The sequence below is a fragment of the Blastomyces dermatitidis genome, assembly GCF_000003525.1.
Source record: "Blastomyces dermatitidis ER-3 genomic scaffold supercont1.5, whole genome shotgun sequence".
NCBI classification, from domain to species: Eukaryota; Fungi; Ascomycota; class Eurotiomycetes; order Onygenales; family Ajellomycetaceae; genus Blastomyces; species Blastomyces dermatitidis.
The window spans coordinates 3,684,286-3,703,160 of NW_025544778.1; the positions used below are offsets into that span (position 1 = coordinate 3,684,286).

The 18,875-nt window shown below is 34.8% G+C and overlaps 3 protein-coding genes across 3 annotated transcripts; 1 reads left to right on the top strand and 2 right to left on the bottom strand.

Annotated features, from left to right (window-relative positions):
* Positions 1-540: 540 nt before the first annotated feature.
* On the top strand, positions 541-907 carry BDCG_05375 (uncharacterized protein; the record flags this gene model as incomplete). The annotated part of the gene is made up of 2 exons (XM_045421044.1): positions 541-643; positions 666-907. 2 exons carry the CDS (start codon positions 541-543, stop codon positions 905-907), a joined length of 345 nt encoding a protein of 114 aa, XP_045277017.1.
* A 386-nt stretch (positions 908-1,293) lies between these two features.
* On the bottom strand, positions 1,294-5,821 carry BDCG_05376 (aldose 1-epimerase). Its single transcript, XM_045421045.1, has 2 exons — positions 4,747-5,821; positions 1,294-4,603 (listed from the first exon to the last, which is right to left on the bottom strand). Exons 1-2 carry the CDS (start codon positions 5,259-5,261, stop codon positions 4,102-4,104), a joined length of 1,017 nt encoding a protein of 338 aa, XP_045277018.1. The 5' UTR covers positions 5,262-5,821; the 3' UTR covers positions 1,294-4,101.
* Positions 5,822-6,162: 341 nt separating this feature from the next.
* Positions 6,163-9,621, bottom strand: BDCG_05377 (C6 transcription factor). Its single transcript, XM_045421046.1, has 3 exons — positions 8,810-9,621; positions 8,635-8,732; positions 6,163-8,536 (listed from the first exon to the last, which is right to left on the bottom strand). The coding sequence occupies exons 1-3, from the start codon at positions 8,918-8,920 to the stop codon at positions 7,603-7,605; spliced, it is 1,143 nt and encodes a 380-aa protein (XP_045277019.1). The 5' UTR covers positions 8,921-9,621; the 3' UTR covers positions 6,163-7,602.
* Positions 9,622-18,875: the final 9,254 nt, after the last annotated feature.

Genomic DNA, 18,875 nt, shown 5'->3' on the forward strand with positions numbered 1-18,875 from the left:
ACTCAGTCATCGAAACTACGTTTTAAGATTTCTTCCATCTTGTCCAGCTTTGATTTCCTTGCAGTTCTGGAGGTAGATGGGGCTGGGAAGCGCCAATTCAGCTGTGGCTGATGCTTACCTTCTTGCGCGGAAATACCCTGCTCTCCCCTCAGTTGGCAAGGGGATAAGATCGCGAAACAGAGCCCTGGAGAAAAGCTCTCTATGTGTCCTGCCTGACGTTACCCTTCCTTACAGGAGACGTATGCATCTTGGTAAATCGTCGTTTGGGGGAACAGAGTAGACGCTAATTTTGGAACCCGAGAAACGCGAAATCAATGTCGAACTTTGCATCTCCATTCAAAGCTTAGTATACGTCAACTCACAACATGCGCTTGAGTACGGAAATAGACTGGTTTCTTGCCGTGGTTCTGAAATTTTGACCTACATAGCCGAAGCAAGCTCAAGCCCCGGAGCTTCTAGAAGGTCCTCAAATCTTCGAACTCGGATTTGCCTCGCGTTGCGGGGGCCACTGTCATCTTTTTCATCACGAGGACATCCACAATGCCACTACTTACAGAGATGATTCTCGCTGGTGCTGCTGCGAGGCTGCGCCCTCTATCTAAACGCAGCGAGTTGAGAGTCAGATGCCCCATGCAGCGGAAGGGTATAGCAGTCCTTCAAATTAGTAAGAAGCGAAGGACTCGTCCGCCAAATACCCGCACAGACGGGCGGAAAGGAGGCTGTGGCTATGGGCTCTCCTACCCTACTAGGGCTGAATATCTACTGGATTGTGGAATCGAGCAAACTCTCCCGCGCTCCATTAGAAGTCATAGTAGGTTCTGTCGGAACTGATGGGAGAAAAGAGACGAGCGCGAATGAAAGCCGTTTGTCTAGAACAATGGAAGGAGAGGAAGAGAACATGACGTAATTTCATATTGAAAGAAGCCCCCGGAGTAAAATCTCAGCTAGTTCGCTTCATGGAAGTAGGTAGTTCTCGGGTGGATATCCTGAATACGACAGAACCGCATCTATTTAACGGTGGATATCATATCTGAAATAAAAGCCAATACAATGCGTATTTCTAGCTGTTCATTCACCGAAAGCCTTATCTACTGGTGTCTAAGCCTGCTCTCTTTCTGGAGCGCTCTCTGCTGCATGTCAGCCAAGAGGGCGGCTCGGGTCATGGAGTCCGAGAACACCGAAGCACTCACCACAGAACATTAAATATATCTGATTGATTATCATCGGGCTCGAGATTGTATGCGCTAACTGACCCTAACTATATTTTGTACCAATCTATCGTGGCTATCTTGGTTGGAAGCGGCTAGTTCACCTATAGACTTATTTATTTATCGGATTGAAAAGTTGGCAAGGGCAGATTGAAGTTGGTTGAAGAAATATGTGAATTTCTTTCTTTGGGGGGCTAATTGAGACAAGTAACTATTGGCGAAGAAACACCTGCAAGAGATACAGCTATTTTATCTATCGACATTTAAATCTTTATTGTTTGCTGGGCTTATTCTATTTTTGTACTATTGTATGTACATACATACATACATACATACAGTGTATATGCAAAGCTAAAAAGAACCGTTATGACAATGGAGTTCATCACGGGGGAATGGCTCTGTGATTCTTTCAACCAGGCTCGATCCCTCACCACTCTTCATTTCAGTAATTAAATCAAGAAATTCCTCAAAGCAAACGACCTCCTCCCAGGATGAAAAGAACAAATCCAAAACACCATTTAATGCCAGTAAATTCGTGAGTAGCAAAGAAAGCCAATTAAGTAAGCAATGAAAACAGATCTCCTCCGCTAACAATTCCAAAACCCCTTTTTCATCTCGATGTTGACCTGCCCGCGCGTCTGGGGCTCCGACTACCTGATTTGCTGCTGCTGCGGCTAGCAGTCAAGTCTCTCTTCATGGCTAATAGAATATTGGCAGCACATCGCTCGCACATGTAATTTATGCCGATGTGTTCCTTTTTGATCAAGGGGCAGAACTGTTTCAATCCGCAGGTTTTTGTCCGGACGAATACTGCGTGGCCGCAAGAGTGGTGGTTGTAAAACTGGGAGCACATGATTTTGGATTCGTCGTCCTCGATCCCTGGTTTTCTTTTTTGGTTTTATTTTTTTGTGATATAGTGCGTCCGATGCAAGTGGGGCCTATTGCTCGAGGGGTTTTGTTTTCTCCAAGGGGATTTTCGTATTCAATATCAATCATTAAACGTGCAAGGTACATGCAGGATGGAGTTGCGATGTAAAGTCAACGTTCAGCGTGCGCGGCGGAAGGGTTGGACTGGAAAGGGAATCACGTATCTAGGTGCTTATATCCAGAGATGTGCAGTTTGTAATGTTAATATTAAGAAGCCAAAATTGGACAGTTGTGGAAACTCCACGATGGGCACGGTTCAGTCCATTAATAATAAATCAAGTATGCTAATACACATCGCTGGCGCGATCATGCTGTCAGTTTCAAAATAGAACTCTCGAGGTGTCTTTCTTTCATCGATGTGTTCGTCCAGGAGCCAAGGGGGAGGCTTGTTCATTGAACACTACCATTTAACGGACTTTTCATGGATCTAGATGGAGACCCGTATATCATTTAAAGAAAGAGAAGGGATTGAACAAAAGAGTTGTGGGTAGACGATGAAGTATTTAAAGTTCGAGGGCCTTGTTTACGATGAACAAAGCCATAGCGGGATGAAGGAGTTAACGAAATGGCCCTTTCAAGCCGTAGTTAACTGAACAGATTAAAGAAAACCGTTTTGGAAATGGACATAATATGAAATGTAGCCGCGAAGCCATTTTCATTTCTTTGCCTGCTAGGCGCGAGCTACAATATCCTGATTTTAAACAAATAGCGTTACTGAGGAACAGAAACAAAAATTGGCGAAGTGCAATATCAATGATATTGTGAGGTTTTCGGGTGTGTAGGATTGCTCTCTGTTGGTATATTATTATTGAAGAATAATCATTAGGGAGCAGGAAATCCGATAGGGCACCCATTTTTCACCTTTCCTTTAATCCTTCAGAATTGCAGCCGAAGTCAGACGACTGGACCCAAGAAAGAACTTGAATGCTTCCAGCCATCTTGAGACAACGAAGCAAACCACTCTTGTCAACTCGTTCCACTTTGCAAGCTGCCAGAAGTGCCATGTAAGAGATAGTAATAAAAGGCGAAAGCATATTCGAAAGCCTTTTATATAAGGGAAATTTCTCTGAATATTATCGAAAAGGATCCAAGAGAGTTCTCCGTTAAATAATTAGGGTTTCGTCGGTCACCTGGAGCCGGAGCGGGAAAATCTTTTGTTCCGGTGCATCCATCGATATTTTTGACCTTCCACCTAACCTCCCATTACGCTTACCAATGGCAGTGCAGTGGGCGGGGCCTTGGGGAAAGCCCTTCCATGAAGGCGTACGTCGCTGCAAACTCATTGTCAATGGTCACCGCCACTTAGTAAAGGAAGAAGATCATGGTAAGACCAATAGTTGACATCCATTACGATACGCAAGCTCTCCATCTATTATTTGCAATGATAACTGAAAGCTCCAAAGTTTGGGGCGATAAATGATGCACGGCGGTATATTTCATTTCATATCGGGCCAGGTTTCACAAACTCAACATGCTTTAAATTGAAACCACGGCGAATGGTTAGGTAAAAAGTAATTGGTCTACTTGCTGCCGGGCTGCCAGTTAAGTTGCCTTGGGAGGATAATAGTTTTTGAAAAAAAATTTAAGAGCTGTCTCGGGATTGGAGGACTGTCAAATTTGTCTGGAAATGAAGAAAATATTGATGCTGTGCATTGGGCATCCAAGCAACAGGATCGCACTACAGGCAAAACAAGATCATTTCTTCGGTATCAATTGGCGCAGGCCAAAAACGGGATAGGTTCTCCGTTTCTCATTGGACATGAGAGGTGCGGACGTGAGAACTCGGCATAGAAACCGAGTCAAGAGGAAGTAGCCATAAAGCTCTAAGTAACTAACGCACATACAATCTTGCAAAGCTGGAGTAACTCTGCGGTAAAGTGACACGTCGCGTAAGAACTTAGGCGAAGTGCCCATCTCAACCTCAATTCTCGCAGGCCAAACCTTGAGGGTATCACTCTCTCTTTTTTTACTCCATCCATGCCTTGTACACAATCTTGGACCCCCAAATTTGCCCCTTCTTCAAGACACTCATCCCTCTCCAATTGGGTTCGTTCGGTGCGTTGATATATCGACTGGGTTCCACACAAAAGCCTGACCGGGGTCCCCGTGGAGGTGCCCCTCCAACGGCGGGGATATTAATGAACTTTCCAGTGTAGAACTGGAAAGCAGGCTCCGTGGAATGGACTTCGAGATTAATACCTGTGACCAGGTGTTTGAATGCTCCGTTTAGACGCAGTGGTCGAGATCGAGTGTCGACTGGTATTGAGGCCGGGTCCGTATCCATCACGAAACAGTCGTCAATGTCTGGGGAAGTTGCGTTGAGGAAGAAAGGCTTTTTAACCTCTGTCAAATTGTAATGCTCTATTGTACCGAGGGGAATACCTGTGGAATCTATGGGGAGATAATTGTCGGTGGCCAAAACTGCTTCTGTGCCTTCGATCGTCGGCCCATCGCCAAGGTTGAAGTAACTGCGCGGAAAGTCGTATTAGTTAGGTATCCTCTTCGCAAATATGAATTTAATGCAAATTAATTTTCTTCAAAAAAGCAAATGAAAGAAGCGATACGTGTGTCGTCAGATGAATAAATTATCAAGAGAAACTTGTCCACTCACGTATGATTCGTAACTCCCACCACAGTTTCTTCGCACTCATCTCCCACGAACTCAACCTCGTACTCAATCTCCAGGACAGTTTTGGACTGCTTCCCCTCCCCCCCTGCCTCCTTGCCAGCTGTATACCATATCCTCAGTTCCACTGTGCCCGGATAGCCCTCATCACCATCCTTGCTTAGGTACTTGAACTCCAAACCTTCCTTTCCATTCTTAGACACAGCTTGCGGGCCGTCAAAGACCTTGGAACTCCAGCCAGCCTTCCCCCCGTGCAATGAATTCGGGCCCTGTTTCGTTGTAATGGTGTATGTTTCTCCATTGAGATTGTTAATGACTGAGTCTTTCAGCCGGTTTGTTGTGCGGCCGATAGTGGCGCCGAAGTATGCAGTGTTATACTTGGCATAATGCTCCTGGGTGGGGAAGCCTAGGACGATGTTCTTGCCAGCAACACGAAATTCCTGGAGAATGCCACCCAGTGGAATAAAGGTGAATGCAGATTCCTCTGAAGAGGATGTCATATTTAATAGGTTGTGTTTTTGATGGGCAGGCAAGTTTAGGGTAGTTGGGAGAACTTGGGAGGTCGGGGGATGATGGTTTGCTGAAATTAACTGCTATTACGTAGGGAACCACTGGCACTGTAACTTAGTTACCCTGCCGGGAAGGAAACAGGATATTCGAAAGTGTCGTAAGGTTCCCTAAAGATTGATTGCCACGAGCGCAAACCCAACTATGATGTAGGCACACATACAGAAAGATACTATTAACTTACCTTTATGATATGAAATCCAACTCCTTCACAGCCTCCTTCCATATAGTTTATGCTTCCGCCTGTGTTTTTCATATATGCCCCCAGCTTACCTTGCCCGCCAAGCTGCGTTGGTGGTAGGTTATTGGCTGCGTTTGTTGGCTTAACTAACTAGTTAGTTACCCTGGGGTCCGACCAGGTAAAACTAATAGTTAATGTTCATGCATAACTATTTAAGTTGTCCGTCGATGGGATGGAGGTCAAGAATTTCCCCAGTTTGTAGCAACTATGATGCATAAATAACAAAGCTTCAACAGCGTTCAGTTTGACTCATAGCCTATCTTAAAAATCTACAGATAACAGTATTATTAAAAGCTTTGACGTTCAAGCTGCGACTCCGTATCGTTATGAATGATGGGTTGCAAGCTTGAGTTAGGGCTTTTCCATCACATGCTCTCCGACTCGTTGCATTTTGAGCCGCACCGCATGTACTTCCTCCTCTGCACATATCAAGTTTATGAAGAAGCGCTTTCTGAGTGCGTCACAATGAGCAACCACTTGCAAGTTCACATATATTTTCAACATTTGCCTTGTTGGGCACCTGAATGGCACGCTCGAAATTTTTAAAACTTTTCCAACCCCCTTCTGCTGACTTTTTGAAAGTATACTATTTGATTTCATGAAAAGCTAAGGCACATGTACAGTACATACATGAATTGATTTAGAACCTAGAGAAAAAGTAGGTACCTCAGGTGGCCTATGTATGTGCTAATCAGTATCATCTTCAGGCAGTTAGAGAATAATATTCTTCCTTGGAATTATGTCTAGCAGCTGTCATTGTGCCTATTACTTGTGCCTGCGGACTGATCATTCGCCATACTAAACTTTTTGGCAAGCCCTATCTATCATCTATCTTCATTTCTCTAACCCTGGCATCCCTTAACAGAAATATATAGAGTGCAAAATGGGCGATGCTGTCACAGCTACTTCTCCCAGCCTCTATCTAGCTTATAGAAGGGTGCAAAGTACCGCATCAGAGTAACCTAGTGATAGTTGTTTCATTTTCAACATACTCATCAGCTGCATCTCACTTTAGTAACTAACTATCTGAAAAAGAAAGCAGGCCAAATTGTCGAAATTCAAAAAAAAAGTGTTGTAGAATATCTGAAATTATACCACGTGTCATACGCAAGCGTCACTGTGTACATAGGGAAGTTGGGGGCTGGGTCATTACTTATTACTACCACCTTCAATCAGTTGTTTATACTCGATCTTGCACGTCCATAAACTCGCCAATTGATTAATTAATTAGGTTAGATATATATAGATATATATACACGTAGATTACAGGGGTTGTAAAATAGGACTGAAAACGCGTAAGAATTTTCGAAGATTTGCCAAAGAGGAAATTAAAAAAAAGGCTGGCAGTTAATATTCAAATCACAGAAAGAAAAAGAAAAAAACCATACAGCGCAGGGAACCTTTGAGTGCTCAAAAGGGTTGATTTTCAAAACAAAGCGAGAGGTGATATCAGTCTTGATTGAAATGTTCCCTTGATACATACCCCGCAATGGAATCGGACTGAATGGTAGACAGGAGTTACATATCCATATCCATTTTTGTTTCTGCCCGCAAGGCAATGGAGAGAAGGAGCTTGTGCAGCGTGATATTCAAGCTTAGGTTTTTCTTTTTCTTGTTGAATTCGAAAAGAGCTAGATAGATAGACAAAGTCAAATGATCCCGCAATCTTCCTCCAGCCCTTACGGAGATTATTGCGCATGGGGAAAGTGTGTCGATTATTACATAGTTGGAAAGGGGGTTGGGAGGGGAATGGGTTGAGGGGTTGAAAAGGTCTCATGCAAAAATGAAAAATGAACGAAAAAGGGTAGTACAATCAATGTAGCTCATTGTCGTCATTAGTGTTGAGAGATGAGATCGGATATCGCTCATGCAAGAAGTAAAGCGAGAGAGAAGCAAAATGGGTCTATTCGGGCACGAACATAGATGGTAATAATAATTATGTAAAACCATTATGAAGCGAAAGAAGTGGAACGGGGGGAAAAATTACAAGTCAATGGAGTTAGGCCTGTATTTGTCGGTTTTCTTTTTCCCCCCTATATCATTGTAGCACTTGGATTTAAAAATGCTTTAAAGTCAGCATCCTCCATCCAGTCTGGCTGTATTGGCAAACACGAATTAAGTCCCCCAGTAAGTGAAATCGGCCGACTAAACGCTTGCGTTTGTTGCGGCGTGTCAAATGACATTAGGGGCGAATCGAGCGAAATGTCCATACTGTCATCTAGACCCCCTCCTTGTGACCATGACTGCTGTCGCTGAAGGAGACTAGGGTTCATAGATGGCGGAGCCCCGGGAGCACTGAGAAGCACTTGCATTTGAGTTTGTGTAGCTTGGACCTGTGAGAGCCGTTGCGGAGCCATTGTCGGTTGCGGGAGGTGTTTTTGCTGTTGTCGGTGGATCTCCATCTGCTGTCTTTGCTGGAATTGCTGCCGTTGATGCCGCATCGCCTGCTGGCGCTGCTGGAGATTATCCTTATTTTGTTGCTGCTGCTGCCTCTGATGCTGCAATATGAATTGCTGGTGTTGCTGGTGTTGCGACATTCCTTCCATTATTTGATCTGATATTTGATGTGCTCGGGGAGGAAAAGTGCGTGGGCTCGGAGGAGTAGGTGGGAGTTGGTTGGGATTCATCGAAAACGGGGTTTCAAACAAGGACGGTCTCGAGGGGAATATTGGCGAATGCTCACTTTCCGAACCACTTGTTGAGTCCTGCCGTTGCATAAATCCAGCACCATTCGCAATTAGCTTCTTTTGCGCTAATTGTAGATCATCTTCGAATGGCTCATCGCCCGAGTTACCCTCTTGCTTAAGTGCTCCTAATCGTTCTAGAATGTCGTGTGTAAGGGGGTGTCCATTTCCCGATTCCTTGAGGGGGTCGCCCGGCCATTCTTCTCCGTCCAACATCATCTTATAGAGTGATTGGAGGCCAGCAACTAGCTGTGCCTGTTGTTGTTCTAGCATTTCAACGTATCTATAAAAATAGAGCATAGTAATGTTTAGCTCATTGAACCACCTAAACTTTTCCAAAATGCAAAAAATATATGACTGGAGGGTGAAAATCAAGCTCACCCTTTAGGATATACTTTGTCATGCACCTTTTTCCGTTCTCCAAACACACAGATCGCATTATCCGTCTTACATCGCCCGCATGGATTTGCTCCGTCACACTGTAGTCAAATCCCTCTAGATTTCAGCACGTGATGATAACAGGCGCATCCAACCCTGAGAAACAGGTAGGACCTACCTTTGACTTCTTTAGGCGACACCGGTCACAGGCTTTGCACACTCTTTTGCGGACATTGCCTTCTGACGGAGACGAAGCATCCACGGGGGGACTTGGCTGGTGAGCCGTCATTGCGAATGGAGGCTAAGCTATATGGCGCCAGAGCGCGCAGGGTTGCTGGAACTAGATATCTCGATGCCGGGCACCGCGAGCTTGCGCCAATCTACACCACGCACCCACAACTTGGAACTTTGATGATCTCGCGCTTGTGGGAACACTTAGTGTTCGAGGGACTTTATGGACCGTATGCGACACGACGTTTATCTAGATTATATGTATCTAGAAACTAATAGCAAGTGAGAGCTCCGCCCATATATCAGACTGGACGGTAGGTACAGTGCCGGAAATGATCATATATATATAGGTTGCGGTACTATAAGTTACTTTGGAGAAGCTTGGGACGAGACGAGGAGGAGAATGGGAGCTTGCTTCAATATAATAATGAGTTCGCAGATATTTATTATTTTTCGATTTCGAGAGAGCTGGCTATAATAATAGGGAGCGAGTGAACCAGGGGGGTTTAAGATATAAGTAGAAGGGTTGCAAAGCACAAGTATGACAGAGACAACCGATCAGCAACTTGCCGAGAAAGTTAATAGGAAGGAAGAAATGTATATATATATAGTATACAAAAATATATGATATGCAAAGCAAGATCGACAATGGCAGCAACGAAACAAACCAGCTGTGCCCTCCTTCCCAGAAACATATCAAAAACGAGGGAGAGCAGGCCCTTTACATATTGATTATATCACCACGGACTTAAGCTGGTTAGCAGAACTCAAACCCTCCAAGGCCAAAAAAGCTCCATGCGCTGGAAATCATGGACCCAGCCCAAGCATCCTACCGTGGAACCCTGGCCAAGCACCTTACCGCGGTTTAGGTTAGGATGATGTGGGTATTTGCGCAAAAAAGAAGAAGAACTCTTTTTTGCGTTGTATTTGAAACTCAGTACAGCGTATACACATTGCTTCTGGTCATTTTTTGCAAATGTGTGTCACCGTATTTCGGACCAGCCCTAACTCTGCCCCTCGTTTCCATATTTTTATTCGAGTTCGCTTGTCACGCCCTTCGATTTGTTGTATGTAACTAACTATCTTGTCACTGGTTGCAGACTACATCCGAAAGGGTACTCTCAGATATTATTTTCATTGACAGCTGAACTGTCCGCAAGCCCTCCATACTCTCTAAACGCGTATAAACTTGGAAGCCTTCCGCTGTGACGTTTTTCTTGAAACACGCTTCTTTCTGCCATGAAGCTTTGTTGGCCGAGACCCAGAAGAAAGTGTTAGGTTTGTCACTGATGGGTTACAGTTGAATGTGGTGCCAATAAAAGTGATCATAGTGCCAACTTTTAACCCACTTTTCTGAACACATGTTCAACTTAAGTTGCTCTCTTTAAAATACACATTCACTACACATCTAACATATATTACACACATATTATTAATTTTGTCTGACTGTCTCTGTTTTCTTATTATATTAATTTTGATAAAAGATGTAAAGCTTGTTAATTATAAGTTAAGTAAAACTGTAAGAAAATATATAATAAAAGAAAAATTACTAAGTAATATAATTAATTACTTAACATCTGCTTATACTTAATATCTGCTTAATTTTCATTTTTTCATTCATTTTAAAACACTTATAACATATATTATAAAGTAGTTATATAAATAATAAATAAAAATTTAAATATACAATTGATTTCTAATTACACTAAAACTGTTAAAAAATATGAAATTAGTTAATATATATTATCATAGTTAGACTAACTGACAGAATTATAAATTTCATATTTAATTTTATTTAATCTAATTTCATACATTTTCTGATATAAGTTTTATTAGAATCTAACATTAAAAAAAATCCGAAACTGAATTATTTTTTTCAGAAATAGTGTGAAAAATAATCAGAATTTGATAATAATTATTAATAACACTTATAAAACAGTTAAATACATTTTTATACAAGTTTATTCTTCACTTTTTTATAAAAACTATACTTCTCTGATATACTGTAATCAAAGATATTGAACTATCTGATAATTTCATATTTTATAATTATAAATTTCATAATTATTTCTTTTTATAATTGTTTTTAATAATAGTAATAAATATTTTAATTTAAGTTGAACTTTCACTTCATTTTTATCTCTGTTAATAAAATTATCAGAATATTAATTATTAATATAATAATTAAATATATACTTTTAACAATTTTTTATAGCTTTAAAATTGATTTAATATGTAAATTTATTAAATTATCTTGAAAATAATAATTAAATTCAGTTTTATAAGTATGTAATTTTATCTGATTTTCAGTTATAATTAATGTATACAAGTTCTGTTTTATAATTAATATTATAATTTTATATAATAATATAAAGTATTATTAAAAATTATTATTTATCAGAGAATTATATTTCACTATTTTTATATTTTTAATATCTACTTATTTATATCTCTGATAGTTGATATTGTGATAATTTCAAATTAATTTAATATATAAGTTTCATTTTTTCACTTTAATAATTGAATGATTAATGTAATTATGTAGTAGCATCTTAGCATAAGAAATTAAAATATATAAGTTCAAAACCCGCAAAGAATATATTAAATTCAAAATTTAAACATCTTAGATTTTTAATAAATACAGATGTGTATAAATTATTATAATAAATTACTCTATGTTTCTGAGATAAGAAGTTATTATTACATGTATTTAATTATCACTTCTTTGTATTTTCTATGTTTTTATTATTTTAGTATAATTTTAATATTTGTATTTTCTTCTGTATAATTAACACTTAATCTATATTTAATATTATATAAAAACTCATTATAAGCTTCACTTGTATATAAGTATAATAAAAGAATAATAATAAAGTTTTATTTCTTCTCTATTCAATCTTGAGAAGTGTAAATATTAACTTAATAGAAGAAATTTAATAGAGCTGTTATAGTATAATACTCTGTAAAAAATTATTTAGTTTTACTATAGTAATATATTAATTTATCTTTTATAGTAATAATAGTCTGTGTTATAATATTATTTCAGACTGAATTTCTTTTAAATAATTCAACTGTTTTTTAAATGAGTAAATAAACTGTTATATACTTATTAAACTAATTACAGTATTAATATATAAGTAATTGAAACTGTTTTAATTATTTTCATAAAACTGAAATAGTAAATTAATTATATATTTTAACTGAGTTTATTTTATATTAGAAATTTATAGTATCTGAATTTTTTTCTGATTAACGTATTACTTTATTATTATTATTATTATTCTTTCATTATACTTATATATAAGCAGAGCTTATAATGAGTTCTTATATAATGTTAAATATAGTCAAGTGTAGACTGACTGTGTAATTATATCTGAGATCAGAATCAGATTTTTTAATAGTCTTATTATCAATTTAACTGATCTCATTACACAGTTTTAACATTAGATAGTAGTCTCATACTGTCTCAGTGAGACTTACTGTCTACTCTTATTACATTTTTCAAATGAGATCATGATTTTCACTTCTCAATTTAAATTATTTTTATTGCTTTAAATGACTTTAAATCTCATTTAAGTATTATCAAAAAGTGTTACTTTTTAAAAAATTAAAAATAGTCTAAAAAAAACCTTAAAATGTCTAAAAATAGTAACTTTATATTAAGAATGAGATTAAATGAGATTAAATGAAATCACTTTCTCATTTTTTTCAAGTCATGATTTCATTTTAAGATCTGATATATAGTCACTTTATATATTTTTTTAATAGTCAGTCCTAGCGGGATTCATGTCAAGAAATGTATGAGATCAGATTAAATAAGACTAAATGTGAAGTTCATGATCTCAGCAGCCAGTCTAGTCAAGTGTTGATTATACGGAGAAAATACAGGTGTTGAAATCATGCTAAGATAATAAGAATATGAGAAAATATAAAGAAGTAATAATTAGATACATGTAATAATAACTTCTCAGCTCAGAAATATAGAGTGATTTTATTAAAGTGATTTGTACATCTCTGTATTTATTAGAAATCTGAGATGTTTAGATTTCAGATTTAATGTATTCTCTACAGGTTTTAAACTTACATATTTTAATTTCTTATGTTAAGATACTATCAGATGACCGCATTAATTATTTAATTACTGAGACATTAAAGTATTACACTTAATAATTAATTATCTGATGTAATTGAAGAATTTAAACAGTTATTTTATATATTGAATTTCACTATGTTTTAATATTCTGTATTATGTTCAGTAATGTGACTGATTTATTTATTTATTAAAATATTATGAAATTATTATTATTATTTAAAAAAGATACAAATTGTATTAACAATATTTTAAATCTGTGATATTTAAATTATTAGTCAAAATTAATAGTAGTATTATTAAAAAATATTATTAAAAAGTGTTATTAAAAAAATATTATCTTTTATAAAGTTATTATTATTATTATTATTATTATTATTATTATTATTATTATTATTATTATTATTATTATTATTATTATTATTATTATTTTTCAATTATATATATATATAATTAGAGTAGACTGATCACTGAGATTATGAATTTTATATTTAATCTTATTTAATCTGTGTAAGAGGTCTACACTAAATAGATCAGTATAATATATAGATCTTATATAATAAAGAGAAAAACATTAAAGAAGAAAAAGAAAGAGAAAGTATAAAAGTCAGTGATTGAAGTGAATATTTATATATGTATATAATAATGTACACAGTGAAGCTTCAGAGTGAGAGAATTTATACACATTTATAACAGCTGAGAATTAATGATTAAGAATGAAGCAGCTGAGAGTCAGTGATTGAGAATAAAGTAGTAGAAATCTATAAAGTGTAATGAAATAGTCTATATAATTGATCAGACGCAGTCTGTCACATTTAGACTGACCGTGTGATCGTGTCTAGAATCAGGATCAAACTTTACAGTTATTACATTGCCTGAAAGCATTACTTCTGATCATGATTTGTATTCATTACATTGATCTCAAATTCTGTTATTTCAAATATTAAAGATTTCAGATTCACTTTTTAAATAAAAATCTAGTCTTAGATAAAGAATATGTTTGAATTCTTAATCACATTTTCATTCTGATCTCATTATTGAAAATAGCATTAAATAAGACTATGAAATCATTTCTCACTTACATAATATCATAATATAGTACTCATTTGTTGAAAATTTAATAGAGAGTGTTATCAAATATTGTTACTTTTCTAAACATAGATTATAATCAATATCATTTTAATTAAAAAAAAAAAATGTAAAATACAAAAAATAATAAAAAAACAAATAATAAAACAACAAGAAAAAATCACAATAAAAAAAAAAAAAAAGAGAAAGAAAAAAAGAAGAGAAAGAAAAAAAGAGATAGAAAGAGAAAGAAAAATAAAAAAAATAAAAAAATAAAAAATAAAAATAAAAAAAAATCAAGATCACAGAGCTATAGTACTCTTAAAATACTTACTTCTCAGAGTCTTTGCAATATTCATTATCAACTGTATATCTCTCACAGTGAGAATAACACAGCTGTGATGAGTTATTATCTTAATATCATTTAATAAATAATCAGTATATATCTATATAAATATAAATAATTAGAAAATATACACTTAAAAAGTGTGGCCAGGGTGAACTCTGCTGCTACTTAAATAACATTAAGAGTAGAACACTGAAATCAATGATTTCTCTCATCAATTTCATGAATAAGATGTGTGAAGATAATCTTAAGAAATATAAGATTCTCTGACTTCTGATAGAAACAGATCTCACAGAGAGACTCTATTTTCATTATATTAGAGACTGAGTGTTATTAAAAAGTGTTACTTACACATGCACTTACTGCAGTGATTTACTCTCTGCACATGTGACTGAGAGTTGTAGCTTTTTCACACTGCACAGCTCTCTCTGAGATACTGCTACTAGTTTGCAACTCACACAGTCTCTTAGTTCAGCATGTGCTGTGTATATGCAGCTCTGCATGCTGAGGCCATGTTGATCATTATAATCTGACATGATACTCACTTTTCACAGGCCATGTTTCATTTGATTGAGAGAAGAGGAGAATGTGACTGCTGTTTTATTTGAGAAGAAGTGAGTAATTGAATCTGTAGAATGTAATTTGATTTCTTCTGCATTTGAAATTTGATTAGTTTATACTCTTTAATTTGAGAATTTCTAAGAGTGTTTTAATAGTTTTCATATTAGCTTGAAATTATTGATTGATTGAAGAAGAGAAAAGAGAGAAGAAAGAAATAAGAATAACTTATCTTTATAATATAAAAACAGAGAATTGCTGTAACTATTTATTCTAGTAATAAAGATCTGTTTTCTGCATATATCTCTGATACAGATTATATAATAACTGTATACAAAGAATATTAACAGTGTATGTATTGAATAAAGATGATGTTACTATGTAACACTGTAGCTGTTTCTGTACATCACTGAAAGCTGTTAATATTTTCTTTAAGTCTCTTTATATTTAATAAGTCAGTAATATATTTCAATGCACTTTCTCTTTCATCATTATTATTATCATCATTATTATCATCATCATCATTACTATCACTACTATTATTACTATTATCATCATTATCATCATTATTATTCTTATTATTATCATTATCATATCATTTCTAACTGTCTCTTCTATCTTTATCTCTCTTTAATACTCACTGAAATTAATTATGTCATTCCTCTTTAAATATTCTGCGGTCCTGCGGATCATCAAGGCGCGTGAGCACTGTCACAGATTGAAGAAAGAGAAGAAGAAGATGTTTAAGTAAGAAGAGACAGATTATAAGACATATTATAATGTCTTGAAGAGACTCTGTAAGAGAGCAGAATGATAACAATTTTAAGTAATACTTCTGATAGATTTAGACTGAACTAAGTATAGAAATAATACAGATGACATCACTTATGAGAGATTGAAGAAGAAGACAGTGAAGAGTCTTATACAGTAGTGATGAAATCAGAAGAAGTTCTGAGAATGATTTAAGATCAAGATGAAGAGAGAGAGAGAGAAGAAGAGTATTACTGTAAATAAGCAGTAGTAAAAGAAGATTAAGAGAATATTAAAGTGAGAGACAAAGAAGTTAAAACTGATAAGTTTTTTATTTATTAAGAGATAATGATTTTTAATAATACTTCTGTTCTCTAATTGATTAGCAGAAGCTGATAGAGAAGAAGAGAATTGAGATCTTATTCAGCTCTTGAATGTACTTCATAATTCAGAATATTGAGAAGACAGCTCTGCTCTCTGAGTATATCAATCTGCTTACTGCTGAGATGAAACCTGAGACAGTAGATTAGAAAATGCAGGATTTTAAGATGCAGATTGACCTGGCTGAGAGAGAGTAGCAGAAACTCTTCTCTGAGAAGACAGTAAAGAGAGATTTTGAGATGATTATCATCTCAGATGAGGAGAAGAAGAAGAAGAAGAATGAGAAGTGAATTATGAAGAATGATAAGAAGAATGAGAAAGAGAAGAAAGATGATAAGTAGAAAAAGTTTTTTTCTTTTTATATTAGTTAGTTATAAGTTCATAATTATTAATAATTGAAATTAATTTTGAGTTTTTAAAAATTATTATACAAGTTGTAATCAAGTCAGAAACAATATATATATATATATATATATTTAACTATCATGATTCACAAATCACTATAATGTATAAGTATCAACATTTTTTCAACATTGATATTCACAATATTAATATATTTTTAATAATATTATCTGATAATGCAATTTAGTAACACTCTCTTTCACAATATTAATATATTTTAAGAAATATAATAGAGATTAATCAAGATTGTTTATTTACTTTTATACATCAATGATATTCAATCTGAGTTAGTATTAAAATTATAACTAAGCTAAGAAATAAGATTATTTTCTCTTATATTAATTCTTCTTACACATATCAGTGATCAGTTATTGAAAATAAATTATCATCTTTCTCAAATTATTATCATGTTTTCTGAATTCACTTCTTTCACTTCTTTTACTTCTATTGAAGATTCACAAACTCTTCAAGAAATCACTGTGAATCATAAAGTCTATATTATTTACAATTCAACACAGAATACTCTCTTTCAATCATGATAAATAATTACTTCATTCTTCACATCTGATTTCAGGTCATGAAATTTATGAAAAACTCAACACAAACATTGAGATGAACTATGAAATAATTATCAACAGATTGTATTATAGATTACTGAAGAGTTATCTCTCTACTATAATCACTGCAACTTCATTCAGAAATATTTATCATAAACTGATTATAATTCTGAAGAAATTTCTCAACATCTGAAGTTATCAGAATACAGACAATAAAAGAAAAATAATCAGAAAATTACTACTGAGCTGATAAGTTACTCTATCAGATAATGATTTTTAATAACACTAACTTTCTAATTTGAAGAAAATCATGTGAAAATAATCTTATATCAGTACTCTGATTTCATAACTCTCATCTGATAACTTTTATGAACAATTACTTTGTATATATATATCTCTGAATCTTTCTCTTTGATCAATTGAAAACCCTGAATTCTGAACACTTCTTCAAATGCTTAATTCAAATCTTCATATTTCACATCAATTCTGTCTTTAGTCTAACCTTGAGATACACTACAAAGTCAATATACAACATCTAGAATCAGAGTTGAAGAATTATCAAAGAGTGTCTCTCACAGTGAATGTATAAACTAGTACAAACAATCTTACATTTATAAGAGTTATATGTTATTACATTGATGAGAACTGAACTTATTAAGAGACATTAATTGAATTTGAATCATTGATCAGTAGTCATACTGAGAATTATATGACAGAGATATTAATAACTGTGATTAAAAAAAATGACTATTGAGATATTAGTCTCAGTCTTCTTACAATTACAACTGATAATGCTGCAAATAACTACACTATGATGAAGAGCTTGAAGCAAAAATTGGCTTTGTATTTCTGAAATAATAAACAAGGTCATATTCTCTGTATTACTCATGTGATTCAACTTGTGATGCAAACACTGATAAAGAATCTTAACATTGAGATGAAGAATAATGAGATGACTGATTCTTAAGATGAGAATAAGATGAAAGTGATTACTCAAGTAACTTTTATATTCACTTTGTAAAAGATAATATTTTTTAATAATACTTTTTGATATTGCTTTTTAATAACACTTTTTAATAATACTACTGTTAATTTTGAATAGATTGACTAATAATTTAAATATCATAGATTTGAAACATTGCTAATGTGATTTGTATCTCTTCTAAATAATAATAATAATTTCATGATATTCAATAAATAAACAAATCAGTTACATCACTGAATATAATACAGAATGTTAGAACACAGTGAAGTTTAATATATAAGATAACTGTTCAGACTTTTCAATTATATCAGATGATTAATTATTAAGTGTAATACTCTGATCAGAAAAAGATTCAGATATTAAAACTTTCTAATATGAAGTAAACACAGTTGAAATATATAATTGATTTACTGTTTCAGTTTTATAAGACAACAAAGACAGTCTCAATCACTTATACATCAATGCTGCAGTTAGCCTGATGAGTGTATAACAGTTTATTTACTTATCTTGAGAAGTAGTTGAATCACTTAAAAAGAAATTCAGTCTGAGATGATGCTATAGTGCAGGCTATTATTACTGTAAGAAATAAACTGGTATATTACTACAGTAAAACAGAACAATCTTTTACAGAGTACTATACTATAGCAGCTCTACTAGATCTCTTCTGTCAAGTTAACATCTACACTTCTCAAGATTGAACAGAGAAGAAATGAGACTTATATATTAAATTAGTCTGAGACTACTACAATGTCAACTATCAGAGATTTGAATAAGCAGATGTTTAAGATGTGAAGATAGTAAAATACAATTCTCTAGTAAGTAATAATCTTTGATAACACTCTATATTATATAGAACTATAATACTAACTTTGAAAC